Source organism: Sylvia atricapilla, chromosome 4 (genome assembly GCF_009819655.1).
Source record: "Sylvia atricapilla isolate bSylAtr1 chromosome 4, bSylAtr1.pri, whole genome shotgun sequence".
Taxonomy (NCBI): Eukaryota; Metazoa; Chordata; class Aves; order Passeriformes; family Sylviidae; genus Sylvia; species Sylvia atricapilla.
Genome location: NC_089143.1, coordinates 6,727,716 through 6,754,732, shown reverse-complemented (window position 1 = coordinate 6,754,732; position 27,017 = coordinate 6,727,716). Strand labels below are relative to the sequence as shown.

Below are 27,017 nucleotides of genomic sequence, written 5' to 3'. Positions count from 1 at the left end.
CGGGACTCGGCTCCCGGGGAGAGGGACGGAGCCCCGCCGAGCCGGGCAGCGCCGGCGGCGATGTCTCCCCTCTGGAAGGCCGTTCTCTCGGAGACTCTCCTGGGTAGGTGGAGGCGGTGCCGCCCGACCGCGCTGCGGGCGAGGGGTCGCGGTCAAGGCTCCGGGGACCGGCCGTAGCCGGGCAAGGTGTCGCGGGGCTCACCGTACGTGCAGGCGTGTCGCCGATGAACACCTCCCTTCTGGAATGAGCAAATACACACATCTGAGTGCTCTTCTTTGAGTTCTGTTTTTTCCTCTAGTGCTGGAATGCTTTTTGGTCTCCTGGATCAGCCTAGAATTTGTTGCTGCTCCCGGCCAGGTGTTTGTGCGGGTGTTGCAGAGCCGGAGCTGTGCTGCCCTGCTCACGGCAGGGTGGTAGCCAGACCCAGCACCCGCGGTACCGTCTGCTCGGTGCATCTCCTGCAAAGCATGGAAACTCACAGCGCAGTGCTGCTGTGCCGGGATAAGGTGTCTCCAGGGGAGAACAGCACACCGATTTACTAGAATAATTCCTTTAGCCCTCAGTCTTTGTAGCCCTCAGTGGCTGAGTAACCACTCCTCAGCCTTTGAGGAGCCCTGAGACTATGGGTGGATAGCTTATTTAGCCAGCCCTCTAAACACTAATCCTTCCCGAAGTTGAGCAGTTCACTGATGTTCAAAGTGGAGCTGCTGTCTGAGTGGGGAAAGAGCTATTTTATTCTCATCATTCTAATTCCTCGGAAAATGTGTTTGTTTAACCTGAAATAACAAACATTTCTTTACAGAAGAAGTGCTTGAACATTTCTTGACTGTTCAGTGCTTGAATACAGAAGGTTTTGCTTGAACTGCTTTCAAATACATTTGATAGTCTATATGAGGAAGTATTAAATGGTGTTTTTTAAGTAATGTCCAGGAAATGTTGTTGAAAATACACGATGGGGTTTTCTTTTTCTGGTTTGTTCTTGTTTTAGGTTACATTTCTTGGTCTCTTTACCATGCACTGCCACCAATGATCTACTACTTCCCGCTTCAGACACTGGCACTCACAGGCCTAGAAGTTTTTGCTGTTGCCTTCTTTTCTCCGATATTCTTGACAATTGGCCCTTTTTGGAGGTTGGCTAACAAGGAGTATGTCCTAGCCTTTCTGAGGTTGGCTATGGTTGGTGAGTACACATGGCAGTGAGTTATAGATTCCATTTTGGTATCAGTGCATAAGAAGAAATATCCCAAATTGCCTTAAAATTCAGATGATTATAGAACGAGACAGGAATAAGAAGTTTTCGCTCTCCCCATACACATGTTTTGTTGGTTTCCTTTTTTTTTCTCTCAAGCTTTTGGATTGGTCAGAGAAATATTGTATTGCAGCCATTGTATATAAATGCAGAAAAATCTCATTTCACTTTTATTTCTAGGAGCTTTTAATTTAGTAAGAGTGATAGGAAAGGTGCTTTCAGTATCACGCAAATATCAGCCGAGCAGGTGTTTTTTGTATTGTGACAATGGATAGGGATGAGACATTACAGAACAGCTTGGGGATATTTTAAAAGTAGTCTTCTATGAGTGAAACATTCTTTTTAGTTACTGACGCAGTTTTTTCTTCTAAGAATGTATTTTTTAGATTAAATTTATCTATCCACATGCCTGTAGAGGGGTTATAGGCTCATCCTAAATATGAAATTACCCTTATGTGATCAGTTGCACAGGACGAAAATTTGATCTTTAGCTCAGGAAATAGACACCTCATTTCTCATTCCACAGGCTCCTCCTTAAACCAAGACAGGCTCCTCACTGAAACCAAGTGGGATTCCCACTTTGGTCTTCAGCTAACTGGTGCAAATCTTAGCTCTTGCTGATTTTTAGGAGTTTTTGGAGAAGGCTTGGCAGTTACAGCCACATTCAGAAGCAAGTTATTACAAAAGAGTTTCCCACACCGGATGAACTTGGAGGAGACAAGGGTCTCCATTTTGTATCCATCTCCATCTCCTGTGTAGAGGTGAAAATGCTGCTGCTGAGTGATGTGTTTCAGAAGCAGCAGGTCCTAGCTCCTCCTTTGTCAATATAAGATAAGAGAGATAATCACTTTCCCTATAGTTTTCCTCTTTTACTGTTAGAAGACAGAGTAAGATCATCTCTATGACTTTGCCTGTGTAGTTTTTTTAAAAAGAATTCTTGTTCTTTATCTCTAGAAAAATACTAGAACTGAGCAGTTTGTTGGTGTCATTGATTTTCATGAAGAATAATCTTACCATGTTCTTTTCTTTTCCTACTCTTCTCATTATATCCACCCTAATACTTTTCTTGTTGTTTTGTAATGAGCTTCTGGGTGAGCAGAATCTTCAGCTTCTTGCAGCAGTGCTTAGTGTATTGTTTTCTGCAAGATCTTCTAGTTTAGAAACTAGTAAGCATTTAAAATTGCACCATACATTCCTTCAGATGTGACAGTAACACAAAATTTGCCATGTTTATTTAAGATTAGTCCTTCAGCTCACCTTGCTGTGTTTACGAGTTCACTTCACCAAAAGAGATGGAAATCACTTAAAAGTGTGTAATTTTTGTTCTGCTAAATAAAAAGCAATGACAGGCCTTTTATGTTAGTTCTGTCCCATCATACTGTGCTGCTGATCCTCCTGTTTCTCAGTTCTTCCTGCTTTTTTCTGCCTTCATACTGAGACAATTTTATTAATTCTCTTTTTGATCTTTTTTTCCTTTTCAAAAAGGCCATGGCCTTCCTCTGGGGTTGTTGAACTGTCAGGCAGAACAATCTACCTCATGCATGCTCCACCCCATTCTACTCAGTCTTTAATTTCACGACCAAAAAAAAAGAAAATTCTTCCTGCTTGGCTAAGACCAGAATATTTACGGGGATGATTTTTTTTTTCTGTTCTGTTTCTTTGTGCCTTATGAGGAAGCATTCTTTTCCCTGCAACTTCTAATTTCTCTATCCTTTCATACTACTTGATTTTCAAAAACAAACAACAACAAAGTACCTTGTGGTAATGTCTATTTGCATCTGTGTCTTCAGACAATTTACGTTAAATTTGGACATTTGGATAGATATATTTAAGTCTTGGGTGTACTTGCCCAGCAACAAAAGGTGTGTCTGCTCTAACTTGGCAAACCCGTGCTACCTTTATTCAGGGTAGTGCACATGATGAAATATTTAAAGAGGCAGGTTTATGGATTGCCAGCACAATTTAGTCACAGAAATCTTTGTGTGCTGTACATGGAACCTCTGTTGAAGTGTGTGAAAGTACACCTTCACTGCACACTGATCTTGTTTGTAGTCTTGGCTCTAAAGTTTGCATCTTTTACTCTGAGCGGAATGAGCAGGTAAACAGTTGGAAGATTCCTAGCACATGTTGCCAGAATCTGCAGCTCTATTTCTGCCATTACTCGCTTAACACGTCTTCAAGTTTGACTCATACTCACTTAGCAAATGGTTGGTATCATAACAGTGTTTCTGCTTCTCCTACTGTTTGTCATTGGTCCTGGGCCAGACTTTGCCACACCGACTGAAGTTTTGAGAATATGTGCACTCCATAGTCACTTGAATTGGAAACCTGTTAGCAGAGTTTAAAACTGCTGGTAATGTGGGGTCAGTGTGCCCTGGGAAATGGCAAAGATGAGTGCACATGCTCTCTTTCAGTGGCTGGGAAAGTGATAGTTTTCAGTAATAAACCAGTGCAGGCTGGTAGTGACCACGTCTGAGACCAGATACTGAGCCAGAGAAAGCCTTGTTTACCCCTACTGAGGCAGTTGATTACTAATCCCTATGTGCTGTGTGTGGTGACTGCTCCTGTCTAATAAAGAACATGGCTTTTGCCATAGCGTACTGACCTTTATAAGTGTGCTGAGGCATATCCTTTTTAGAAAGGAGCAGTCACAGTCCATAAAACTTTATGGCTTTTGAGTTATCTAAGTGCATGGTTGAGGAATATCTGTATACATAGATATCTAATCCATATATCCTCTCTATGGAATCAATCACCATAAGTACTTAAATAAAGGTAATCACTTGGATTGTTGGATAATTGCTTCATATAATTTTTTTCCTTGAAAATTGTAACTGCTATGAAGTCATGTACACCCAGTTTCTGCATACCTACATTTCTTTGGTTTGTTTAAAAATGTATAGTGTCATATGTTTTCAGAGAAGTGGTATAGCCATTCAAATTACAGGCAACATTGAACTAATGCACAGGAAATCCTTATTATCCTGTTTCTATTGATCATTAAAGTAACCTCTGTGTGTGTATTTGTTTGTAGGAAGTTTAGCATCATACCATGCACCAAATGCTACAGTCAGACTACTCATCTTGGCTGCTGGTGTTTCTTCTTCCTTGCTGGTTCAAACAGTAACATGGTGGTCAGGAAACAGTTTACAAAGGTATTTTCTTATAGTGATGGAATTTAACTGATGTTTCTTTATATTAAAGACTGTTTTCTCTTGGTTTTTTTATCCTCCAAATGCCTCACTATTTAAAAAATGGATTCTTACAGGTTCATCAGGATATGGGGCTTCATGCTAGGCAAGATAATGCTCCTTGTTCTTCGTATCCTGTACACATCACTTAATCCAGTCTGGAGCTCACAGGTTGCCAATATTGTCATACTGACAATTGGTTTTGTAGCAGCAGTGGAGCGAATTCATTCAGGTAAGCCTATTACAGCAAAGATGGTGGTTATGAAAAGAACCTAAAGTATACCTAAAGAACCTAAGCTATGTGTCATTGGGTTTTGGTCCTTTGATTTTTTTCCCCCAGCGCAGTCTCGTTTTAGATCTGCTGCATGAGCATTGCAGGCTTTAGAAATCATGGGGTACTTCCATCTGCCCATAATATGGCAGAACTGGTGTCACAATTCATACAAGGTGTACTAAGTTGGTGCTGGAACTGCATCTTTTTCCTTATTGCAGTGGCAACCATATGACAGTAAGACAAACAAAGGCATAAGATAGATCAATAAGACCAGAATGGGTTATTCTCTCTCCAGCATCAAACATTTGTGGTGTTTTTGTTATTATTCAGTTTGCACTTTGAGTTTCTCTGCCAGCACATATCTTTTAACAGAGAAGGGGAGACAGGACAAATTTGGGGAACAGCTGATATGTGAAAATAAACAGAAAGAATTGAAGGAGTGGACAAGTTGTCCTGGTTAAACTTTGCCCAAATTCTTGGAGTGTTTGCACAGAGTACACAACAGTGGGGGCTGGCATAGACTAGACTGTGGAGGTGGTATTGCCAAGGAAGACAGTGAGGTTGGGTTGGTTAGTTAAGGCAGCTTATGTTAAATCCTCAGAATCTCCTTCCTTCTCAGTATAACCTTAATGAATTAATTGAAAGATAAAACCTTATCTATGTGTAAGTGGGTATAAATTAGCATCATGCATATTGTCTGTAAGCTTGCATTACGTGATCTAAATTAAGCCTGAGCTTTCACCAGAATTTAAAAAGGGAATCTGCTGCAGGAGATTAGTAAGGAAATCTATCTTGTTTGTGAATGACAAAATGGTGTCTATGCAATTAAGGGTGCTGCTTTCTCCTTAAATGAGAGAGGTTCTAAAGTGCATGGAAAAGAAGGAGAAGGAAGGGAGTTTATTTCTGGCTTATTTGGAAGTATCAGGTTTTGTTCTTATCAGAGTTTAGAGTTTCAGAGAACAGAAGCCTCTGAACAAATTCTAATAACTTTTCTGCTGATTTTCAAAGCCAGTTTAAATATTTAAATTCCAGTATTGTGGAAAATAATCAGATGGGCAGGTTGGCATTTTGAACACTTATAGTGAGTATATTTTCTTGACAGCCCTAGGGTTGTTGGTAAAGATTTTTAATTTTTTTTTGTGTGTGTTATCAATTTCTGATAACACAATCCTAATCAGATAAATTAGCTTTTGTGCATGTAATTTATTCTAGTAAATTTGTGATTTTGGCTATTTCTTTTTCTCAGTTACTCTTGCTAATAGGATTTGACAGTTTTGACAGCTGTATTTCTATTCTTATTCTAGGTAGAGGGAAGAGGAAACAAGAAACAAACAAAACTGTTAGTGTGGTTAGAGAGACTGCTTCCCATCCTCATTGGTTTTTATCAGGGACTGCTTTTGGCAGCCTCATGTTCCTCACTCTGTGGATATTTGGAGAGGTTTCATTAATTTCTAGATGGGCAGTAAGTGGACATCCCCACACAGGTCCAGATCCTAATCCGTATGGGTAAGTGCATAATTATTATTATCATTCCAAAATTGTAATCAAAATCCAGTATTGTAGTGGGTGACAAATTAAAACTCAACCTGATGATGGTATAAGACAGAAAAAAAGTGGGTTCAAGGTACTTCACACAGAGAATTCATTCCTCCTTTAAGATATCTCTGAGCATTTTGTGCAGACCTTAAATTTTTTTGATACAGGGTTATTCTTATGTCAGCACTAAAATCTTGGTTTGACACATTTCAAAACAATTTTTGGATTAGGACTGAGGTTCAAGGACTTATGAATGCAGTGCATCTATAATACACAGCAAATTAGTGTAGCAGTTGGCTTCAGAGAGATGACCAGAGACGCATGCACAAAGTATAAATAAGCTGTGTGCAATATTAAAAGATATACTTCAGTAGAAGTTTTGATTAGTAAGAATGCAGTCTAAATGCTGTGTGTGGTTAATTTGAGTTCCAAAATCTAGAAAGAGACAAAATTAGTTATTCTGAGTCAACTATATGTGATGGCAAGTGATAGAGTTTATAATACAAAAGAGCACCCCAAGACTGAGAGCAAGATACTGTACACTGTGCTGTAACACTCCAGGCTGAGTGTTAGATACTCTAGGATTCCTTACTTGACATGTAAAAAATACTTCTGTTTGGGGCAGATTCTTCCCTCTCATTTTCTCTGAGTTGTTTTTCGTTTTGTACCAAGATTTCAGCAGACTGCTTTTGCAGCTGAATACAGCTCACTTACAGATTACAGTAAATTGCCATTATTTTCAATTGGATGTTTTTTACATCCAATAAAGGGAAGGAAAATGTGGCCAAGTGTGAGCAAAATTTAGCTTTGTTTGAAGTAAAATTATGAAGTATAATTATGATGAATTACCAAGGACCCTTGTCTGTATATCTAGATGTTTCTTTTTCAGTGTCAGGTGTTTATAAATCATATTAGTGCATATTTTCTTTTTCCTTATTGTTGTATCAGAGGTACAGTTCTGTTGGGCCTTGCTCATGGACTGATGCTTTCATTTTGGAGCTGGTCTTCTGTCATCAAATTTACCTTGTTTCTTATAGGTAAGTGCAAATCCTGAGCAGAATTTTTGTCTGTTACCTTATTCCCTTTACTCAAGTTCTCTGACCTGACACCACTTGTCAAAAAATTATGGCTAGGCAAAGCCACACTTTTCTCTGCTACTGACTGTAGCACACATATGTCTGACCAGTTGACTAAGGGTTACAGGACAAATCTCCAGGCCATTGTAGAGCAGTGTTATTGCCTTCAGAAACCCTGTTCCTTTGAGCATCATCTCGGTTCTGACCATCTGCATTGTATAACAGTTGGACTTGATGATTTTAGAGGTCTGTTCCAACCTTAGTGATTCCAGGATAAGATCTAGGGTTATGGGGTTGAGATGACACAAGCCTCTCAATTCCACAGGAGGCAAAATAACTTGTAATTTAACAAGCAGTCTACCTAGAGAAAAGCTTACTTCCTGTCTCTATTTGCCAAGTTCTGCAGGCAGTAAAATAGTATGAACAGGCAAGTTTCAGTGTTAAGAAATGTGTGTGGAGATTGTAATGTAAGCATGAACCTTTGATCTTTGATGTACCCACATTGCTTATTTAAAACAAGCACAGAAAGGTTCTTTAGTTGATTCGAGCATTGTTTTCTAAAATGTTCAGAACCTTGATGTATAAGAGTGAAATATTGGAAGTGTTTCTATACATTTGCTTTCATGGTGTGACAGTAAATATTCATACCTACAATAATGTTTTAAAATGAAGTTATAGAGAGGTTCTGTGGTTGTTAATGTTCTGCTTAGGGTCAAATCCCCAAATCAAAGATAGCATGGTAAGTCAAGGACCCTGCAGTTAGTAAAAGATTTAATAATTGCTTTCTTGCCCATTACATGGAAAGATCAGGAAAAGATACATTTTCTCTTCATATTAATCTATTTGATTCCTTCTGTATTATGGTAAAAGAGATAACTGACAGACCTCTTACTCTCTTAAGAACTGCATCATTCCTCTGTTGTGCTGAAGAACTCTGTAAGAAAAACTGTTCAGTTTTTGCTCTTGATGACGCTTCTCTGCCCTCTTTTTGCTGTACTGTGTTCAGCTGAATAGGCAATGATTAAAAGAGTGAGATATTGGGAAAAATAAAAAGACTGTCTTTGGCTACTTTGAATAACTGTCCCTTTACTGATGCAGTTTTCATGGCTGGAAAGCACAATCATATTTCCTAGACTCTGTTTTTTTGCTAGCCAGAATATGAAAATGGTGCATAATATACCTGCCTGAGACTTATTCTATTCTTTTCTATCCCTTCACAGGTTTGGCATCTTCAGCTGGTCTCCTTTATTTACATACCTGGAGTGCTGCTGTTGCAGGCAACGTTCTTGGTATCTTCACTATGTGTGTGTGGCCTCAACTGGCTGGACACTTTGTTAGCTGTCTGCATCCTGGGAAAGCCATGAGTACAGCCATGCTTGTCTATGTTCTTGAATTATTCTTCTGTGTATGGTGTACAGCTTATAAATTTGTACCTGGAGGAGTTTACATCAGAGAAAGCTCCCATCTTCTTCTGGGTAGGTTTGTGGTGACGGACAAATACAAATATGCTTGCTTCAGCCTCAGGCAGATATGTGAAATGTATCTAGTGTATAGAGAGTCTTTTCAAATGTTCTGTTATTGTTTACTTGCTTACTGTGGTAAGAGTTTCATTGCAAAAATTAATGAGACATGCAAAAAATAATCTACTTGTTTCTTTACTGTTAGAAATAGTCTAAAATGTGGACAGAAAATGGAATTCAGTTAAGGGAAAACAATGAAGTGGAAAAACGTCTGATAACTAAAGTATGCAGTGGAGGAAGAGATCTGTTAATCAGTCAGCCTAAAAATATGGCTGCAATCCAGGGTGTGAAGGCTGGCTACCTAAGGTAGCAGTGCCTCAGGTAACAGGGTAGCTACTGGGACTGTAATGTAATTCAGTGCATTATTTAGCCCTGCTCTGGAGAGCAAAGTGCAGCATCCTGCTAATCCAGCTAGTCTACATTGGAGACCTGAGCTTCTTTCCCATGTGGCTCTACCTTGTGTTTTGTGGACACACCAGCATGTTTGGGGGAATTCAGATGAGCCTGAAGCATCAGAGACATGTGAACAGGACGGGCAGAAAAGAAGTTGTAAAGTATTTGCAAATAAGGAAGAAGTGAGTTGAGCAAATATAAAGGCTTTAGCAAAATGATCACTTGATGAGGGTGGAGAGATGGAAAGGAAACTAACCCTTCCTGGTTTTGTTTCCAGAAATATTTTTGCAATAGGTACTAACATGTTTCAATGGCATATTTCACTAACTGTATTTAAACAATGCCAAACATTGTCTTGGGCTAGTTGTGTGGGACTTTTTTTTTAAAATGTGACGCATTAGCCTGTATTTTATTTGGAAAAGATTAATGAACACTGTGCTTAACTTGTTGCTCCAAAGGATTCAGATTTCATAAGTGTCTTTGCAACCAGTTTGTGTCACTCCAGTTTCTTACTCTCCACGTGTGTTTCTTAGATTATGGCATTCACATGAGGGATTCGAGTTCATTATATTTTGAAGAGAATTTAATTCCATTATTGCATTATTTTCTTTGTTCTAAAAGCACTCTGAGGAGTCTTTAGAAACAGTTATCTTTGCTAATTGAATTTAATTTTTTGAAGTTACATGAAGAAAACGTGGTAGAGGAGTGTCAAATGCTTTCTTGAGTAATGCTTTCACAGAAGAAATACTTTTATTCAAAATTCCTCTCTGTTACTTCCCTTGAAATGCACACTTGAAATTAATTTACCTGGCATGATCAGTGGGTAGTAACACAGAAATGGCCCTAATTTTCTCTTTGGTAAAGAAAACTGTAAATCACACACATCTCAGCTAATGGCAGTACATGAGTTTAAATCCTATCTAAGAATCCAGTTTCTATCTTTTTCGGTGCCGTCCCATAGCTTATCAAAGATTATACCATGAGACTTTGTATTTGTTGCTGTGCTTTTACCCTCACAACTTGGCTTTCTGGCAAACTGCTTGTTTTCTTCTGGTTTCTTCCAGGTGCAAGTGCTATTTCTTGCTTTCTTCTCCTGTCCAATATCCTGCCTTTCTCTTGCTGCAGTTTGGGTAGGGAACTGCACGAGGAAAAGTGACAATGAAAGTAAGATCATTATATTCAAAACTTCCGTGCTGCTTCATTGGGATGTGCTATAGTGCTGAGGGGTCAGATTCCTGATCTTCAGCTTCAATGGCTGTGAGTCAGTCACCCTTTGAGAAAGGTTTTGTGTGTGCCCCTTCGTTGCACACACACAATGTGCAGTGTCCTGGTTTGCAAACTTTCACTACAATTAATGTAACAAGTGAGGGAAATAAAAAATACTGAGTAATTGTTATCTATTACTCTGAAGTAAACCATGGCTTCTATAATTAATTAACTATACCACGAAGATATTTAAGGGCATATATCTTCTCCAGCAGAGCTCTTATCCAGTTCATTATCCTCCCATGCTTTCTTTGAAAGTAATTGGATTCTTTATCTCATTAGGGGTTGGAAAAGACTTTGTGCTATTAGTCTGAGCTTTATTGAAAAGATACTGCCCCCACACATTGCAACAGTTAGTGTGCTGAAGTTGCTTACTAGCTTTTAAAATGTGTCTGTAGGTGTGTTTGGTGTTCTGTTCTTGAAGAGCAGAACTATTTCTGTTGGCTCTGGAGTTCCAGAATACAAGTTGCTGCTGTGTTAATTTGTCCTTCCAACCTGCTGCAGTCTGCTTACGCTTTTTTATAACAAAGTGTTGAGCAATTGCTTTTGTAGTTCCTATATGAAAAATGTGTTACTTGTATCTTGGTGACAGAGAAGTTCATGTCAAAGATAATAGATATGTGCAATCATCAATGTGCATCAATGTGCAATCATCAGTTTTTTCATCAAGCTGTTATTTTAAGGTTCTGTAATATGTAGATGTAACTCAATTGTTCTTGTCCAGGTTAATTTCAGTAAACTTTAAAAAGAGCTGAGAGTTGCAGCCATCAGTAGGGCCTGGAAGGATTTTAGCATAATTTATCTGTCATGTGTTAGCCTTTTTGACATAATACCCTGGAACTGTACTTGAGAGTACTGTCAATAAATCTCATAGTTCCTGCATTGCGTCATTAGGCATAGCATTTATCTGCATTTTGCTTTGAATCATCTTTGTTGTTGGAACCATAAGGTTGTGTTGTGACACAACAGCTGGGAGTTTATAAAAGATGTGTTTGTGAACAATGTTTAATATGTTAAAGGTCTATGAAGAAACTAATTAATTGTATTTTTGCAGGTTTTATAATGTTATGCATTGGGGTAGACTTTCTAACAGGACCCAAGAAAGACCTCAGCTCTGTCTTTGAAGTGAAAAGCAATCAAAAAGCATTCTTCAAAATGAGTAAAAACTGTATTAAACTACGTAAGTATAATTTTTGTTCCTTTTCTCCATGACTTTAGGAATACTGTCTGAGGAAAAAAAAAAGCCACTGTGGAGTATTTCTTCAGATTTTTTTTGTACTTGTTTTAGAGACAGACTGGTAGTTGGTATTTCTCTGGTTCCAGGTTAATGATGACATAAACTACTGGAAAAGCTGGTTCACATGATTATGACTGACAGAGGCTATTCCTAATGGGACGTGTTAAACAGAGGCAAGAAACTGGGCAAAACCCAAAATGTGAATATGGATCCAGCATCATTTGTGTTTTCATTTTAGTGATTGAGGAGGAGGCCTCTCTGGATCTTGGGGTTTACACTGCGTGTACAAAAGCTTTGGGTGATTTCCCAGCCATTGGGTGTGGTGATTTTGAGGTTAGGGCTGTGTGAGCTGCCTGGCAGTGTGGTGCACTTGGCGCAGAGCTGCTGTGCAGTGTGACACTCCTGCAGGGCTTGCTGTGCCCAGCAGCACAGCACAAGGCTTGGGCTGGCTCTGTGTGGCCTGTCCTTGGGGAACCATTGTCATCTGCTGCCTGTCAGCTATGCCCAGGGATCCCTGGTTTTCAGATTACATGCATGGAGTCTACTTTTTGTTTTAGGTTTTGTAGAGAAATGAAAGTCAAGTGTTTGAGGTTTTATCACTTTTTGGGTTTTAAACCGTACAAATATTTTCAACTATTTCTCTACAATCATTTGAGTCCCTTATTTGTTTTCAATGTCAGCTTACTGTTTCTAAACAAAAACGTCTGCCATAGCATGAAGTTTGTAGAGGAACAAAATGCTTGACATGACGGTATGGTAACCCTACAGAGATCAGGATGCTGAAGATTCCAATTCTTACATCTTTTCTTCTGTGACTTTGGATCAAATCACTTACCATTTGTGTACATTTTGCTGCATTTGGAAAAAGGAGACAATAGTGCTTCACAGTTATTCAGGCCTGTTTCTGGAATCTTTATGGAGGTCTTTACCTGGTATACTCAGAGGCCAAAAGAATGTGGCCTGTGAGAATTTGTGTGTCAGAGACAAGATGAGTACCATTTCAAGTGGTTTGAATATTACTGCTAAGAAACATTTCACAAAAGTAAAGTAATATTTCAAAATAATACCTGTCACAAAGCACAGCCCTTGCTCAGCTGATCTTGTTATGTTGAAACAGTACCTCTTGTACTTCCTCATCATGCTCAGACTTGTACTGTTTCTCAGCTTCCACTCTGAGCACCTTTGTGTCTTGCAGAGTATGAAATTGCTTGACATGTGCTAATATAAGTAGCATGTCTTTCTTTCTGACATCTTCCATTATAAAATGTGTTTAAATTTTACACAGACCATTCTAGAAAACTTGCATTAAAATAATTTCATATCTTTTTAAATATGTGAAAGGATTAACTGCAGTTACTGAAATCATTGTAGATAGCATATGCCACTGTGTAAATGAAATAACTGCAGAGGGCTTTGATCATCAAATTACATTGTGCTGAATGGTGGGAGCTCTTAAGTGCAGACTGTGGTTATTTGTTGTGCTACAGGAGCAAATAGAAAGCTCTGAATATGCTTTCTCTGAAGCTGCACTGTCAAACAAATGACCACTCTGTAAGTCTGGCAAGAGTCACATCTTTCTGACATCTAAAGGCTTGCAAAGTAAACTAAATTTTATTCCATAATTGTATTAATACAAGATAAAAACTGTGTACTACGAATGCATACTTGCACACAGAGAGGAAAACACTGAAGGGTTTACAGGATGCTCTTACTCATGTCCTATAATGAATTCTTCAGTAGATGTAATTTCTACATAACTATTCCAGGGAGTTTTGGAATGCTTTATATGCTTAGCGTGTTGTGTTTGGAGAGTGTATTTGCACAAATATACATATTCTGTGTGCAGAGATACTGCCTTGATCTGGTGGTGTCATTTAAACAGACACATTTCTCCTTCACCTTAGAATAACAGTGTCCTGTTTAACAGCAATAATAATGCTTTTTTTTTTTTTTTTCCTTGAATCAAAAACATTTTTTCTGTGTTTTTCTCTTTCAAGTATTGTGGCTGTTTGTTGGTGTTGGTTTGCTTGGATTGGGTTTACGTTACAAAACTTACCAGAAGAAGTTGGGCCGAGGGGTGAGTAGGGTGTTTGTGAGAATGGTAACATTCAAACATACAATAAAATGTGTGTGTGATAGCTTAGGTGTGTTAATTGTTGCTGAAGAAATCTTTGTAACCAACTATTCAGAAAAACCAATACATAAATGAAGATGCAAAAGTTTAATTTGTAAATTCACGTCAAATTGAAATGTCTGGGTCTTTGAAGATTTATAATGATGCTATGAAGGAAAAATATATTGAAAATTTGAGATATTTTTGTCTTCTATGTTCAATTTGAACCTTACTTTTAGAAATGAGTTTATTTGAACTATAACCAAACTGGACAATGCTGTTAGCAGCCTGATCTCGTGTAGGGGGAGTTTGAACAGATAACTCCTGAGGTTTCTTCCAGGTGAAGGAATTCTGTGGTTCTATATTATATCATAACTCTGAATTGAAGCTCTCTAAAGAGTTGGTTGACATAGATTAGACTTAGACTAGGTATGGAAACTGGATAAAAAATTTGAAGATTCCAGTTCTCTATCTTGAAAGAAAATACGTATTGCAAAGGTAATAAATAACAAAATGATTAACACTCATTGAGTTCAATGTTAGAGTCACAAAGGTTTATATGGTTGGCCTTCTTTTTTCAATTAGTTCAGGTTTGTAGTGCCTTATTGTGTGGCAAAAAGTGGTCAACTTACTAAGTTCCTCTTAGTAAGATGAAAAAAGGCATTGTCTCATACCTCTTAATTTGTCTAATGTTACTTGTACAAATTAAGTTTAAATATGAGGACTTTTAGTCCCTTGTTAATAGCAGATTTAGTCTTTTGTAATTCTGAGAGCTTTACTAGGAAAATCTATTGGTTTAAACATATCTTGTATGTCTTCCATGGCACCATGTATCTGGAGTTGTTTACTGCTAAGCTATAATATGTAAAATTCAAATTTTATTTTATTTTTTCCTATTTATTTTTTGAGCTTCCAAAAAGAGATTTCTCTGCTATGATCTGGCCTTTTAGATTTGGATATGACAACGAGGGATGGTCTAATTTGGAAGGATCAGCTAATTTGCTTAATCAGACAGGTAATCTTTTTTCCCTAATTCATTTATGTTAGGGAGGATTCATCTGAAGAGGCAGAAGTGAAAGCACCTGCTTGGTAACTGAGGCCATTTTTGCATTAACACAAGAACCTGTGTTTAGGGGTTTTCTCCTCAATTTGTGAACTATTCCAATACAACCACTTCAGTCAATCCATTTGCAGAGGTGATAATTTGTTTAATGTGTTTTAAAGAGGTTCCTGGTCAGAGGAAACATTTTATTTATTTGTCTACAGAGAAATTCTTTGCATAAATGAAATAATATCCTTTTAGATAAAATACAATGATATTTACAAATGTAAATATACTTTTAGATAAAATACATTTTCTATCACTTCTCTGTGGCCTTTCTTTTGTGTGTGTGAAGCATTTTATAATTCCTAAAGGGTGTGAAATCCAAATGCACTAAGCAATGAATACAGAGCAGAAACAGACAAATCTGTTTCCATCACTGAACCAGAGCAATATATACAAGAAAAGTAGCTGTTGTAGCTTGGTTGTCATGATTTTACTGTAAAGAAGAGTGTCTAAACTGTTGCTCATGGGCAGGATTTTGGTTGGAAAATTAGCTATAGGAAATGAAGAATTTGGACTCAAGATGACTGCTGCTGTAGAGGGCGTTGAAAGGAATTGGCCAGTCGTGCTTGTAGGTATTACTTTTTTCCTGCAACACCCATGGGACAGGGTAGACAGGGGACTGACAGTTCAAGATCTAAAGCAGTTCAGAGAATTAGGGAATGTCCATACTGCCATTCCAGCATTTGTTATTCTCCTGAGCAGCACTGGCTTTACAGACCCAAGAAATGATAGGTGCTCCTGTGCAAGTCTTGATTTTGTGGCAGAAAAACACAAGAGATAGTGAAGAGTGAAGAGACTGATTTTAACCTCATTTACTCCATTGTCCCATGACCAAAGGTTCAGAGAGCTGGGCTATGTTGAATGTCTGGTGATATGAGAAAAAAAAAAACCTGTAATGAATTGAAATTTGGAGCATTCTTTAACACAAATGATTCCATAACTCATGTATGGGTGGTTATTTAATATTTGCATATTTTTAAATAAATTTTAATGAATGCATTCATTTCTGATATACCTATAGTTTAAATTAATGAATATTAGAAAAATGATTCCCTGGATATGTCCATTGGCATTTCTTTGAAGTAATGAGATATCACTTCTAAAAAAGACAATTGGTAAGTCAAAAAGGCAGCAAATTCCAAAATATAAATCGATAAATCATAATTTCTAATAGATGGAATTGGTATTCTGGAGTTTTATGTTACATATATATTGTTCTATAAAGTACTACATTAACACTGTCAATAGTGTTAATTCAGAGTTTGGCTAGAAATTCCTATGAGTTCCTAATTTTGAGAGCCATAGAGGAAAGAGTGGCTGTCTGCTTTAGGATTGTCTTTAAAGGTGTTGTGGTGTGTGTTCCTTGGGCTCACATCTCTGTTGGAATAGTGCAGATGCAACATGAAATGCTTTTGTGACTGGAATATCCATCTCTCCTGGAGGGATCCAAGATCAACCCTTCTTAATGGTTTCAGTTACTGTTTCTGTGATCAGCATGTATGCTAATGATGTAGAAGGAAAAATCTGGGAATCCAGTTAAAAACTCTGAGCTCCCATTCTCCCTGCTGATGAGGCTTTACATTGCTGCATAGGATATTTTGAAAGCAAAAAAATCTTCTATGGTGCTGGATGGTTGTAATTCCTTATGGAAGGGCTGTGGATGAAATGGTGACTCAATTTGCCTTCCTGTGTAGGAGAACACTCTGAGAGGAGCATAATTGCAGCAAGAAGGGAGCCCTTGGAACCCTTACTGCTGCTGCAGCTGTACTGACCTGCTGCTCAAGCTGAGTCTGAATGGTTCAGCCATCCTGTGGGCAGCTTGCATACTCCCACCTTCCTTCAAGCATGGGCAGGTGTTTCTCAGATGCCAGTTCCTCCAGGGACTGCATAGTTCTTCCTCTATCCTGCAGTTAAAGTATAGGGGAAGCCATCACGTTCCCGTGGCAAAACCACGCATGTAAACAGGGAGGGATCACAGTGCCATGAGAAAGTGAGGTGGCTGCAGATGGTCAGCAATTCACTGGAGCTGTGTACCCTTCTGTTACAGTGCCTTGGGGCTGATGCAAGGCTGCTCTGGGCTGAATAATTATTTTGGCAACAGCATCCAGCTATGTCTTGCACTGGACCCTTTAAAGCACAACAGGATTTGGTAGATGTGCTATGTAGTGTTTATTTTCATCAAATTGAAAGCAGTAGACTTGCTACTGTGCTGTTAATTTGTGCATGCACAGTATCTCAAATGCTTTTGAAATGACACAAGCTCTGCACAGGCCAGCTGTATTCTGCAGTCTCATTTATCTCTGGCTATGCACCAGGGATGAGCTGTGACAAGCAGACACTAAGTGCATCTTCATCAGAGTTTGTGTGGCCTCCAGTAGCCAGAAGTTTGGGAATGACTCTGTTGCCCAACATTGATTTGCTTTGTCTGACCCTTGAAGGGCTTGTGTCCATCCTCTTGCAATCAAAAGGGAAATAATGACATTATATAGTTATTTGTAAGTCCCATTTATAAGTAAAATTATAATTGTGAAAATATTTTCTTTTTTTCCCCTCCCATCTTAGAAGCAGATTTTATCACTATTATAGAGAGTGATGCCTCTAAACCGTTCATTGGAAACCATGATCCAACAATGTGGCTCGGAGAAAGACTGGGATTTTATACAGATTTTGGACCAAGCACAAGAGATCACACTTGGGGGTGAGTCATCTTTCCATGCAGTTACAGTAAATAGATGTAAACATATTGCCCAATACAAACTGCACTGATACAGAAACAAAGGAGAGTTGGAATACCAATCACTGTAATCACTTGTTGAAGCTTGTCCTTTAGGAACAGTCTTTGATTCATTAGCATTACCATGCAATGTGGATGGAGTTTTCTCATTGCTAAACATGATCAGATTTTGGTGCCTGCCTCTGTAAGCTACTTTGGTTTTGGTGATGCAGAGGATAGCATCCTGCCCTTTAATGCACTGATCTGGAGGTTTAGCCTTCCAAGTACTGTATCTGATGCCCTTTTCACATTATTTTGTTTTGGGCTATAAGAATTTTATATTTTAGGCTTAAAAACGTGATAGCAGTTGGAAAAGTACAGCATCAGGAGGTATGAGAAATTTTGAATTTATTAAATCTAGCTTAGGCTGTATAATGGGAAATGGGAACAATGTGTGACCAGATATTTTTTAATTTTGCCTTAATGCTTAACCACCTGCCAGTTGCATATCTTTAAATATCTTGGTCCTCTGCAAAAATGCTGGCATATAATGTGGCTTTTTTTTCAGGAGGATATACAGGATATGGCAGATGGAACTTCCTACTGATGTTGCAATGGCTATTTAGTTTTTGCCATATGTGGGGAGCCCTGAGTAACTTTCTTCTTCCAGACCCTGTCTATTTGAGTCTGAATGGGGCAGAGAAGTCATTCTCTGAGATTTTATAATGAAATACATTGAAAAACCTGATGCAAAATGTCCAAACAGAAGCTGAAAAAAGAGAAGCCTCCCATTTAAAGATGTATTTCTACCTACTTCCACTTTTAATAAAACACCTTTTAATTTCTGGTATTATAAAATTCTGTTTTGTCTGAAATACTGATCATTAAAAGCTCAGTGAAAGACTTCATGTTTATGGAATGGTATTTTTTAGTGTAGGAATTGATAATGTATTTTTAGACTTGTAGTTAAGCAGTATTTTAGAGGGAAACTTTCTATATTCAGAAAAATCCACTAGAGATGGTTTGTATTCTGGTCTTATAGTTTTTTTCAGTGACTGTTAGTCTTCTGCTCACATTTTCTGCTTAGTTCACTTTGATGTTTGTGATGCTTGTGAAACACCAAATCTAACTTTTTGCCTCTCCTCATGTAGGATTATGGCACTATCCAGGTATCCAATTGTAAAATCGACCCATCACCTCCTTCCATCTCCAGAGGGAGAGATTGCTCCTGCCATTTCCCTGACTGTCAACTTCACAGGGAAGCTGGTTGATTTTGTTGTTGCTCACTTTGGAAATGAAGAGTGTGTATTTTACTTATTTTTACATAGAGTGTACAAAGTCATGTAATGTAATTTGTGAACTTCTAGGATTTATTTTGTACCCTTTAAAATCTGCTTCTGTAATACTGGTTCTAGCAGGGCACATCTGAAGAAACACTATGACAGTTTAAAATTGGTTAAACTACCGGTTTAAAATTTTGAAGCATTTTTTAAAGTAGTGCAAATCTGTCATGCAAAACTCAGCTGAACCTACCATCTGAATTACTAGAGATTTAAAGATACAGATCCCCAAAGTCACAAAAAATGGTAGGGCTGCAGATGCATCTCAGTGCAGGATAGCATCCTTCTGACTTTTTGCATGTGGAATAGATGTATTGTATTCCACAATGAGTGCAGATAGCTACAGTTAGAGATAGATAGCATTAATGGAAAAAAAGCTGGGTTTTTTTAAAGTAACAAATCCAAAATCTCCAAGAAAAGATAGTGTTGAAACAGCAGCAAAAATATCCACCAGTGTCCTGAGAGCATGCAAGTGGAAGTCTGATCTCTGAATTCAGAAAAGCAATATTATACCAATAAATCAAATAAGTGATGGAATAGAATAAGTATATATGTCAGTTCTTGAAAACAATGTTTTGATTACTTGTGTGTAATGGATATTAATAAGAGCTGGTTTTGTGAATGCTCCACGTAGCTGTAATTTCTGTTATATTTGATGGGATATCTTGTATGTAGTAAGATTTTAAAAAATTGTTACAGTTCATAGAGAGGCAAATTTATGAATAAGGTGCAGAATATTATAACACAAAGAAGCTGCTCAGAAAGCCATAGGAATTCTCTGTATCCCATTACCTTCCCCTGAGTAGAAACTGCACCATACCTGCAAATTGTTTATAGATTTCCCATTTATTAAACGTATATAGTTGTCAGAAATCACTCCCCATTTTTTAATTCTAGAAAGGAATTCAATTCTAAGCCTCACACCAGTGATTAGACTTGTCTGTCTGAGAAACTGTTTCTCAAAGTAGAAGAAAATAACACTGTATTATCCCCTCACAAAGAAATGAGATAAAGATGAAGGGGAAAATATGTGAGACACATGGGAAATGAGTGCAAATTAAATTGTGTTTTAGAGGGGAATGAACTTGTAGCTAAATACAACACATAACTGCTAATTTTTAACATTTTTTCTTCTGCTGCTTAGGTTGACATAGACTATAGGATACTGGATAACTAGGGTTGTTTTTAAATATGATTTTTAAAATGTGGGACTATAACTATGCCTGTGCTTTTAAAAGCTTCCATCTTCTGGAGAGGTGCATTCTGGAAAGAGCAGCTAGCTAACCAGGCAACTTCACATATCCTTAAGTCAGACTTCTACTTAAGTGGGTTTTTTTTTTGTCTCCTGTCTGTGTGCTCCTTCTCCCTAATACAGTTGCTTCAGTCAGAAGTGCCACTATTTGAAAGCATAGCTGCACTTAAATTGTTGTCTTCTTTTGGGTTTACAGGTTTGAAAATTAGCTCTCTCTGTCAATGTTATTTAGTCCAGACCACCAAAATCTAGGAGACAACATGATTTACACAACTGCTTAAAGTCATTAACATGAAGAATCATAGAAAGAGAACTGGTTTTGAATTATTTTATGACAAATCCAAAGCAGGGAATGGGATCCAATGAAGTGTTTTACCAGGCTCCACTTATGCTATCATTTTTGATCATGTTGAAACTCTCACATAAATCTTGTTAAAGAGATGTGAAATACAGGCCAGATGTAATTAAGTAATGCTAATGGGATGATGTAACTCTAGTTACATTTCATAAATTATGGCACCCAGACTTTAAGACCTTATGCACTGTGGTCTATCCATAAAAACATTTTTTAGCATGTAAGTTCTTTTTTGTGCACCACATCGTGCTAGCACAGTTAAAATTTAAGTGCAAGCAGAGATGAAGCCTTAGATAACCAAAGCATTAACATTCACATTTCCTAGTGATGATATCAGTATTAAAAACAAAACAGTAATAGAAAATATTGTTCCTGTAATGGATAGAAAGAAAATGTGGATTACATCTACCGTGGCCATGTGGCTTTTATCAAATGTAGTGATGATTTTGAATCAATGAGCTTTCTGTGAACTTCCATACTCTAATACTGAGCAAAAAAAATGGTACCAGATTGATTTGTGGTTTAATATGTCAAAGTTTGTGAGCTAAAATGCATATGTCTAAAGTCATTTCCATTTCTTTCAGAGAGGACTTGGACAGAAAACTCCAAGCAATAGCTGTGTCAAACCTATTGAAGACTAGCTCTAAGCAAGTTGTATTTTTAGGATATATCACTTCAGCTCCTGGATCCAGAGACTATAATGAATTAATAAAAAATGGAAATGTCCAGGTAATATGAAATAATGCATCTTTAGAGAAAATACATATTGGAAACACTCAGCTTAACATTTCAAATTGGTAACTTAAATATAGACAGAGAGGAAAACACATGCCCATTTTCAAATACCTCATGATAAACTTGCAGAGAAGGTGGAGTCAGAGTAAAAGAAAAGAGGCAATGGACAGCAGCTGCCCCAAAGGAAATGTCAGATAGAAGAAATAAAAAGTTGCAGGGTTGTCAAGGATTAGAACAGGGGTCTGGTGAAGTTGCAGAACCTTCATCCTTGGAGATAGTCAAAATTTAGCTGCATAAGGCCCTGAGCAACCTGTCTGAAGTGACTTTGACCAGTGTTATGAGTAGGTGACCTCCAGACACCTTCTAATTCTGTGATTCTTTTGTTTTAAAAATGAGCTGTGTGTTAAGAGATATCAAAAAGTTGTCTGGTTTGTCCATGTCTAACAGTGAGCTTTTTTCTTTCTACCTCATTATAATATTTCAGGCAACATATTTTTCTGCAGTGAGTTTACACATTGGTCCTGTTACTGATTTAAAGCTTACCCATATGAACACTTACCATATTCATTTGACTCTTTTCCCCTTTTGCTTCTAGGATATTGACAGTACAGATCGGGACAGATGGTGTAGCTATATTATGTATCGTGGAGTAATAAGGTATGTTAAAGTGAGTCACCTATTTGTAGATTTAAGTATCTTTATGGTTATCAGTTTTATAATCTTTTGTAAGTGATTGTGGAAGAGTCTTACATCCCTAAACAATTATTATGGGCAGTTGGATCTATCATAAAATTATGTGAAACACTGATCTTAGGATCATAAAACCTGGTGTATCTCTGAATGTAATTTGCAACGACACTATTACACTATTCATCATTCTGTGTCAAAAGCCTTCAGATCTACTCTGTTTTGATAGCATAAAACTACATTCTTCCAAGGCTCTGGCTTTGCAACTTCATTCTAAAATGCTAAGACCTAAATTTTGAACTATGATTTAGGATTTGTTGAAGCAAAATGCTGATTTAATCCAGCCAATCTTTATGCTGGATTTAGTGGAAACTTGAACTGTGTAAGCCAATATTGAGGCACAGGACCTATGCACTCGATATCTCTTTTAATACCAAATTGCTTGTAAATTGTTCTCATCTGGTGATGCTTTTACCAGAATGGAATTCAGCTTATTCTGATTAAACTATGCAAATTCTGCAGTGTTCACAAGTTGTAAACTTGTTAGCTGTCTTAACAGTATTGAGTAAAAAAGAAAAAAAGGCAACTATAAAAACTCAACTGAAACTCTTGCAATTTGATTTTTTTCTCATTATTCATTCAATTGATGCTTGAGTTTCTTTCCTGGTTATTGAAATGTTTTCAGTGAAAATTTGGTGAGCTTATACCTGTACTCATTTTCTAAAGCTGTAATTTTTAAAAAAGGTTTTTAGATATAGAACTTATTTTTACTGTCTTACAGTTTTTCAGTTTTTATACTTGTGATACAGTGTTATAATCCTGTTTATGGAGCACTTTCAGTTTTTTGAAGGTGAGATTCACAGAAATTGAAAATTGTGTTGATAAGGTAAAGCATAACTCTAGGGAAAAAAAATAAGATACATTCATTAAGCATGTGGTGAAATTGTCTTAAGTGATTATTTCAAACTAACTCTTCTCATATTTGATAGGCTGGGTTATGCCCGCATATCTCATGCTGGTTTAAGTGATTCAGAAGTCCAGATGGCCAAGTTTAGAATCCCAGATGATGTGGATAGCTATGTCGACAATGACAGAATTGTCACTGATCCCAGCCAAGTTTCTGAGGACATCCATTTCAATCCCAGGTCAGTGTGTCTCACAGGAAATGATGGGGATGATGTACCTGGCATCTTGTAAAAGAGGAGTCTAGGAACAAAACTACTTCTGAAGTGAGAGGCACTGATCAGTACCCAACTGAGCAGAAGAATAGGAGTCAAGAACCTCTGATTTGTAATTCCATTTTTTCAATTGATTTGGCATGTACCCTGGCTGTTGTGTCACAGCATAAATTGCAAGGAATGCTCATTTCACCCAGGCAGTCTCTGAGATTGTTTGATAGGTATATTTGCCAAGTGGTGTGGTGACTCATTTGATAGATGATGCTTCTCAGCACTTCAGAGGTTGGGCTCTTCATATACTGTTCCTTAGAATATAAAATATATACATTAAATACTTTTTGCATAAGCATTTTAAAGCGTACCATATAATTGGAGCAAAAATCAAAGTGAATACCTGAGGCAATATGTTGCATGTGTCAAGAAGTAAAAAAAAAAGACTAGGTTTAATGTAAAAGAGTTATTTATTTCTAAAGTGGATGTCATTTTTCCACTGGTATTGCATAAGGAAGGTATATATGGAGAAAGATATTTATTCTAGTATTAATATCAGTGAGAGTCATGGAGTTTGTGATAGATGTTGCTACAGAGAGATAATTCCCAGTAATGCCATGTCTACTACTCCTAACATGCAGAATGTAGAATTTATTACTTTCTCATATACATCTAACAGTTGAGCTTACTCACTTTTTATGTACCACTCAGCCACTGGCTTCTTGTCTAAGCAGGAGTTTGCCCAGACTTTTCCACATGATGGAACTTGCCTACAGTTAGCATTTATGTTCAGATTTTTCTCGGTTGACTTCAGCACAGAGTCTTATCCTAATTTCTTTTGTCTGCCTATAACCAGAAAATGTTTACCCTACAGAATAGATGTGGCTTTTTCTGATTAATTGTACTTCTTTAAAAATACAATGGCACTGCTCTTAAATATTACTTAGCACTGATATTTTGAATAAGTACTCCATTTTACTTTTGCAAGTCTGTCTACCATAATAGTCAGTTGTCAAAAGTTTCATATTTAAATTTGGCATGAAAAATTACAATTTTCACCATAATTTTCAAAAGCAAGATGTACAGTATTAATACCAAGATTGACTGTTTTGATACTATGAGTGTTTAAATTGTATCTCCACTGAAATCAGGGCTAAAAACTTAGCTTAGAATTTAGGTAGATAAATGCAATACTCAGCTTTTTCAGCTGGAGTTCAAATTACAGACTCCCTCCAGAATCAGTGGAATCAATGTAATTAATTGTCTCCACTATACTCAAGGACCTTTAGTAGGAGAGGGTACCTAGAACCTGATTTACATTTTATAGAGTTGGGGCCTGTTTCTGAAATAAATTGCCTAGAACATTCAGAAGTAGGGTAGTAATTGCATTATTTAATTGCACGGGTTAAATAATGTTGTAATAGTATTGCTCTGTTGAATATTTTTCTTAGGTTTGGATCTTACAAAGATGGACATAATTATGTGCCTATTCATCACTTTCATATGAGCACTCCTAAATATTTCAAACGGACAAATTAGAGCAAGAAAATTAAAATTACTGAGACCAACAAGTAAGGTTTGTTGCTTGAAACTGATTTGGCATCCAAGAGGACTGCACTGTTTAAGGATGAGCAACTCCCATGCTGCACAACACTGTGAACGTCTATGTAATTGGTGACTTTCTTCTTTAATGAGCTGCTATCACTGTGAGGGAGGGAAGATGAATGAATTTTGGTAAACTGGTATCTACCTTGGCCAGATACCTGCTTTGTATGCAACAAAGCAGGGACGGGAACTTGCTTTGGCAACGACTTCTTCAGCTTTTGTGGAGGTGTCATATATCATGAAGTTTCAGGGTGCTATTGCTGCTATTGCAATAAAAAGTTTGGCCTTTGGTTTTTCAAAATAGAAATGGAACTAGTGTATTTTTTTAATTGGGAGACACGCAGTAAGTATGTGTTTGAAGTGTGCATGTTTTTGACTCAAACATTTACATCTGCTGCTCTTATACATTTTATTCTTATATGAGTTTTACAGTAATTTGCAGATAATTGATGTTCATAACACTGCAGAAAAAGAGGTTACTTTTATAGACTTCATTTTATTAACTGGACATAAGACACTTCAATGCTTTTACAATGGAAAGAGTAGAGTAGCTCTGAATAATGATGGTTATGAGACACCTACATGAACACACTGATGAAGAATTAAAAACAATCATGCTCAACATAACAAGGTTTCTGAGAAGGGAGAAAAGTTGGTTGTAACTTTTATTTAAAAGGAACTGTAATAAAGAAAAAAAGCTTTGTTCCTTTGCTAGCCCTACGCTTCAGTAGGACTAAACAGAGGTGTTACTTTTTTGACCTAGGCTGTGAATTTGCTGTTATGCAATGCACATGTAACACGATGTAAAATGTTGTATCTTCTCAGGGTCTTTTGGCAATGTCTTTTATATTTAGCTCCTGATCCTTCAGTATACGTGCAGAGCTTCCCTTTAACACCTTCAGTGCTGTCCAAAGGATGTTTACTGCTGGTGAGAAATATCTTAGATGATCTAAGTGATGCATTCTGTTTGGAAACCACATTTGTGATGTTGATATTTAATACTGTGTGTCTTTCCAGTAATATCTAAGCATACCATAACTGAAAGGAATAGGGTATGTTGCAGGGAAGAGGGTGAATTTTTTTTTCTCCCTTTAATTCTTCACCATATACTTTTAAGAACAGCTTGAGTGTGCTCAATTTTATCGTTTCTCTAAGTGAGCAAACACAGGATGCATTTTTACCCAGGGTTTTTTGTTCTATGGAGTCAGGTAATTGCTTTCAGCACCACACTTGTTGCTTTATTCTGGTCACCTATCATTTTGCTCCCTTGTTTTTCGAGCTGTGTTTCTGAGAGTGAAACTTATCACTGGTCTTTGTGGACAGAGGATATCTGAAAGGCATTTAAAAGTCTCGGTGGTTATGTATTCATCATCTCCGGTGTAACTGACAATTAACCAGCCATTGTTGAACTAATTTCTCACCTATGGGTGCTTTGTGTGTCTTTACAAGCCCTCTGAACTTGTTCTTTGTGGGACTCTCCAGCAAGACAAGATAAATTAGGTTGTGATACAAATTATTTTCTTGCACTTTTAGCAGTTTTCTTCTGTAAACACCAGTAGCCCTTGTCTCTTCTTTCTCCCGGCTTGCAGAAGCAGCTGGCACTGGCACCAGTGTTACACAGTGCTCTGGGTATCCTCATTTATTTTCAGCATGCTCTTATGCTGGCTCTGATGCACATCCAGCCACAAGTTTGCCTTTTCAATCTGTAGAACACGTAACATTATCTTGCCACATTACTTAACATTCTCCACAGGCTGACTCTGCAAATGCCTTGTAATGTGAGCCGTTTATTAATGTGAAATGCAAGAAACGAGACATAAAGTACAAAAAGCTTGAGAACTCCCTATTTCTTAACAATTAGAAAACAGGATGAGGTTATTTTTTTCAAGAAGCCAGACAGCATAACATGACTTGCATAACAGATCAGATTATAAATCATATCTCTATGTAATCTTCAGAGTCTCTGAGCATACTTTGATGGATTTTTTTACAGGATTTAGACATGCTTACCTCATTAGGAAGGTTCATGTTGATCACATGTAGTGAAAAAATCTAGAGTTTGAATATTCTCTTCTTCTAAGTAGTTATACAAAAGTAAACTGTATACTACTTCTACTACTGTGGTTAGAGATGGGAAACTAAAGCTAAACTTTATTTGTCCTTACATCTACACACTGATCTAATCCTTTGTTTCTCA

General features: G+C 37.5%; 1 protein-coding gene across 1 annotated transcript; it reads left to right on the top strand.

The window, feature by feature from the left end:
* On the top strand, positions 1-25,504 carry CWH43 (cell wall biogenesis 43 C-terminal homolog). The gene is made up of 16 exons (XM_066317013.1): positions 1-103; positions 990-1,181; positions 4,285-4,405; positions 4,519-4,673; positions 6,020-6,221; positions 7,200-7,288; positions 8,548-8,802; positions 11,561-11,686; positions 13,741-13,820; positions 14,766-14,871; positions 17,527-17,662; positions 18,829-18,978; positions 21,209-21,353; positions 21,955-22,016; positions 23,036-23,191; positions 24,667-25,504. Exons 1-16 carry the CDS (start codon positions 61-63, stop codon positions 24,752-24,754), a joined length of 2,106 nt encoding a protein of 701 aa, XP_066173110.1. The 5' UTR covers positions 1-60; the 3' UTR covers positions 24,755-25,504.
* Positions 25,505-27,017: the final 1,513 nt, after the last annotated feature.

Excerpts from the sequence above, each read along its gene's own strand:
- CWH43 (XM_066317013.1), top strand. The coding sequence starts at position 61 with ATGTCTCCCCTCTGGAAGGCCGTTCTCTCGGAGACTCTCCTGG. Across the intron at positions 7,289-8,547 it reads ATTTACCTTGTTTCTTATAG|GTTTGGCATCTTCAGCTGGT; the intron begins GTAAGTGCAAAT and ends ATCCCTTCACAG. Across the intron at positions 23,192-24,666 it reads GACATCCATTTCAATCCCAG|GTTTGGATCTTACAAAGATG; the intron begins GTCAGTGTGTCT and ends TATTTTTCTTAG.